This window comes from Cavia porcellus, unplaced genomic scaffold (assembly GCF_034190915.1).
Source record: "Cavia porcellus strain 051 isolate PalLab524CR breed Dunkin Hartley unplaced genomic scaffold, mCavPor4.1 scaffold_9, whole genome shotgun sequence".
In the NCBI taxonomy this organism is placed as follows: Eukaryota; Metazoa; Chordata; class Mammalia; order Rodentia; family Caviidae; genus Cavia; species Cavia porcellus.
In genome coordinates, this window is record NW_026947492.1 from 16,107,231 (window position 1) to 16,111,146 (window position 3,916).

The 3,916-nt window shown below is 35.3% G+C and overlaps 1 protein-coding gene across 2 annotated transcripts; it reads right to left on the bottom strand.

The window, feature by feature from the left end:
• Positions 1-246: 246 nt before the first annotated feature.
• On the bottom strand, positions 247-3,277 carry LOC100733521 (olfactory receptor 8G50-like). Of its 2 annotated transcripts, XM_013155446.1 has the most exons (2): positions 3,267-3,277; positions 247-1,168 (listed from the first exon to the last, which is right to left on the bottom strand). In XM_013155446.1, the coding sequence occupies exons 1-2, from the start codon at positions 3,275-3,277 to the stop codon at positions 247-249; spliced, it is 933 nt and encodes a 310-aa protein (XP_013010900.1). The 2 variants fall into 2 exon arrangements, with proteins under 2 accessions (XP_013010900.1, XP_003472790.2); XM_003472742.3 differs by lacking the exon at positions 3,267-3,277 and having other exon boundaries at positions 247-1,182.
• Positions 3,278-3,916: the final 639 nt, after the last annotated feature.

A 3,916-nucleotide genomic window follows, 5' to 3' on the forward strand; every position in this document is an offset into this window, starting at 1 on the left:
AAATAAAAAATACCAGTAGAGGTAATTTAAATAATTTTGGATAAAAAATTGTGGAACATCTCACAACTGTGCTTTCCACATGTGCATAAGCTTCTCTATCCAGTCTTACATATTTGTACCATCACACGTTTTGCACAAGTGAGTAACAGAAGGAAACTCATGACGTGGACATACAGTGTCACCTCTCCTTGTTTCCTAACGAAAATTTCAGAAAATATGAATTTTTACCAAAGCTAAAATTGTTTTTCACAACTTGATTTTTACAAAGAATTTCTTTAAGGCACCTTTTACATCCTTATTCCTCAGGCTATAGATCAGTGGGTTCAGCATAGGCAGGAGAGTAGCATAAAACACCGAGGACAGCTTTGCTTGGTCCATGGAGCTGACTGATGAGGGCTGCAGGTACATGAATGCAGCAGAACCAAAGAACACAGCTACTGCTGAGATGTGAGAGCTGCAGGTGCTGAAGGCTTTGGACCTGCCTGAGGTGGAGCGAATGCGGAGGATGCTGGCTATGATGAAGATGTAGGAGGAAAGTATAACCAGTGTTGGGAGAAAAATATTAAAAGCACTTAAGCACAGAAGCACTACCTCATTAAGAAAAGTACTAGAGCAGGAGAGCTCCAGGAGAGGCAGAAGGTCACAGAAAAAATGGTTAATTACATCAGACTTGCAGAACAGCAGTCTCAACATGCAAACTGTGTGAGCCATCGCTCCAACCAAACCCATGCTGTACACACCAGCTACCATCCAGCAGCAGACTTGAGGAGACATGGTGACATGGTAAAGCAAGGGGCTACAGATGGCAACGTAGCGGTCATATGCCATTGCAGCCAACATGTGACACTCTGAGATTGCAAACACAAGAAAGAAGTAGAGTTGTGCCATGCACTCAGGGTAGGAGATGATGTTCTTCTCTGCCACAAAGTTGACCAGCATTTTAGGGGTAATGACAGTGGAATGGCAGAGGTCAATGAAGGACAGACTGCTGAGGAGATAGTACATTGGGGTGTGCAGGAGAGAACTGAACCCAATCAGGGTGATCATGCCCAGGTTCCCCACCACTGTGATCACATAGATACCTAAGAAGAGAAGGAAGAGGAAAACCTGGAGCTCTGGTCTTTCTGTTAACCCAGAAAGAATAAACTGAGTCACTATAGAATGATTTCTTTCTGCCATTTCCTTGTGGAATTTCTATGAAGGAAAAGAAGACAGTTTTGTTAAGGGTATTTTCTGTTCCAACAATGAAGTAGCAAACAAAATTCTAGCTTTTTCACACTTCTGTATTTTTTCCGTCCAGCTCTCCATTTATGTTATTTCAATGAACTTGACGTCCCAAATGCATGAGACTTACAAAACACCTTTCTGTTTTCTGGTGTGCTGTAAGTGTGGTAATTAGTATTATTCAGTTCATGAACATCCAAAAAAAATTCTCATCTTTTATTTTGTGTTTCAATGTGCTATAACCAATTGATGATCATTCTTTTATATTAAATTTTCCTGACATAATAAAATTGATATAATAAAATTATATCTTAATATGACATAATTTTATTATCATGTATAATAAAATATATTATCATGATATAATAAAATTATATCATAATATGACATGATAATTTTATTATGTCATATTATGATATAATTTTATTATATCAATTTTATCATAATATGACATAATAAAATTGAGTAAAAGTTACATATAATTATACAAAGAGATTCAGTATGCTTACAGAATCAGTAGCAGAAGGGCACAAAATTACATTCTTCCCATTGGAGAGACTGATGTTCTAGTAGAACCCAAATGTTGTAGTCCAGGAAGCTCCCTGGAGTCATCTGTGAGAACCACTGTTGGAAGGCTGAAGAAAGGAGACAAAGGTCAAGAGGCAGCACCAAAGGTTAGAGTGCTTCCAAAAAAGGAGGGGGGCGGCTCTTTTCATTTTCTTTCTGTCCAGCATGCAAAACTAAGTTTCAGTACCACCTGCAGGATAGGTGTGTCTTTCCCACTCAGTTTTCTGGCCTACATGTTAAGGGTTGATAGACACAACTTAGACCTTTTTAATCTGCTGGGAGTTTCACACTAAAGTTAACATATCACAATTACAATTGCCCCCTCAAAACATGCACAAAAGTTTTAAAATAAAATAGCAGCAGCATCCAAAACTTCCCATAGTCATTACCACAGTGATGGTAAGTTAAACATTTTCCACAATGATACTGAATAACACAAGATATAAACTTCCTGACTTCCATTCGATAGTAGATAGAGGGGCTGGCTAAGTCTGTCAGGCATCAAAATGTAATGAAAAGAAAACATATTGGAAAGCTATAGCTAATTATTTTCATTTATTGATGAATGAGATTTTCTTATGTAGTCAAAGTCTGAAAGTATCTATGAGGACTACTTAAGATAACCTTAAGCATATGGTAGAATTGAAGATCAGCACATAAGCACAACTTTATTTCTATACATTTGTAGAAAAATGTACATAATAGCTTGAGGACTTACATATCTAGTAGAACTGAAAGCTGAAACTCCAAACAAAATTCCTTTGTATTTTACCTCACCTACTGACCCCTGCTAACTAGTATTCTGTTCTTTGCTTCTATCACATGTGACCCAAGTAACTAGGATAAAACCAGCATTTCGTTTTTGTGACTGGCTCCTTTCATTTATGATAGTACCCACTGGGCACCTGCATCTTGTTTCAAACAAAAGTTTTCCCTTGAGGAAAATAATCTCTTTCAATTCTTATCTAAAAATGATGATTTAGCATCTTCACAGGTGTGATCAAGCAGACCTGGAATTTTCAATACAGTAAATTTTTCACAGATCGATAGAATAAAAACATAGGATGATAAGTTTTCCAGATTCAGTAAAATATTTGTTAAACCTTTTGTAGTCTTGGAGAAGTGGCAGAGTTAGGTGCTGTAAATACAGAATAGAATGAAATGGTAAGAAACTGTTAAAATGGAAATAAGAATCGGGATGGCAAAATGTGGAAAGGACGAAAGGGAAAAAGAGAAAATTAGCTGTACTGTTAGTGTCTCTTAGTTCACCTAAAAGGAGCTTTACACTAATATTAATTGGAGAAATTTTTATTCCCATATTGTGTACTCCAAGTAACTATTTAAATATGCTAATATATGATGTATTAAATAGTTTTTAAAATATTATTTTGTCCTATCATATGTTATCAATTCTTTGTTTTTTATACAAAATTAAATAAAAAGAATAGAAAAGCACATTTTGCATTCATGGGAACCCAGGGGACATATAAAATCGACAAGAAAGTCAAATTTCTCCATTTTTTATTCCAGAAGATTTTATGCCTCCTTTTTGTCTTGAAACAGCATTATATTGGTAATGTACATGAATCTTTACAGGCACAAATAAAATTTATAGAAAATAATAGTGAATGTTATATGTTGAAAATGTCCCAAGAAAGTATTTTAGCCTGTGAAAGGGAATGAATTAAAATTTTAAAATTATATTTGAAAAATTATTGTAGGCATTCAGAATAGAGATACCATATATATAGATTCCTTGATCTACACAGTATTGCAATTGAGAAGTTGCCAAGGAGGCAGACTAGATAGGGGAATACATGTCTTTTCAGGAAATGATCGATGAGAACATAGCTATTATGGTGTAAATGCTGAGTAAACCACAGTTAAAGTTTTTGAAGAGAAAAAAATTGAAGTTTTTCCTTTTAATAATTATCACAGGATTCAATCATTGCCCCAAAGGACCTCTGGTACACCCTTACCTTTAATTCATAATGTTTCTTCAGTTCATGTTTTCTTTCTTCTTTACCCCATGAAATCTCACTTAAAAGTTAAGATCCGTCAGTTAAGATCTTTCAAAGTGACATCATACTGAAAAATAACATTTTCTATCTGCCCATGAACACTT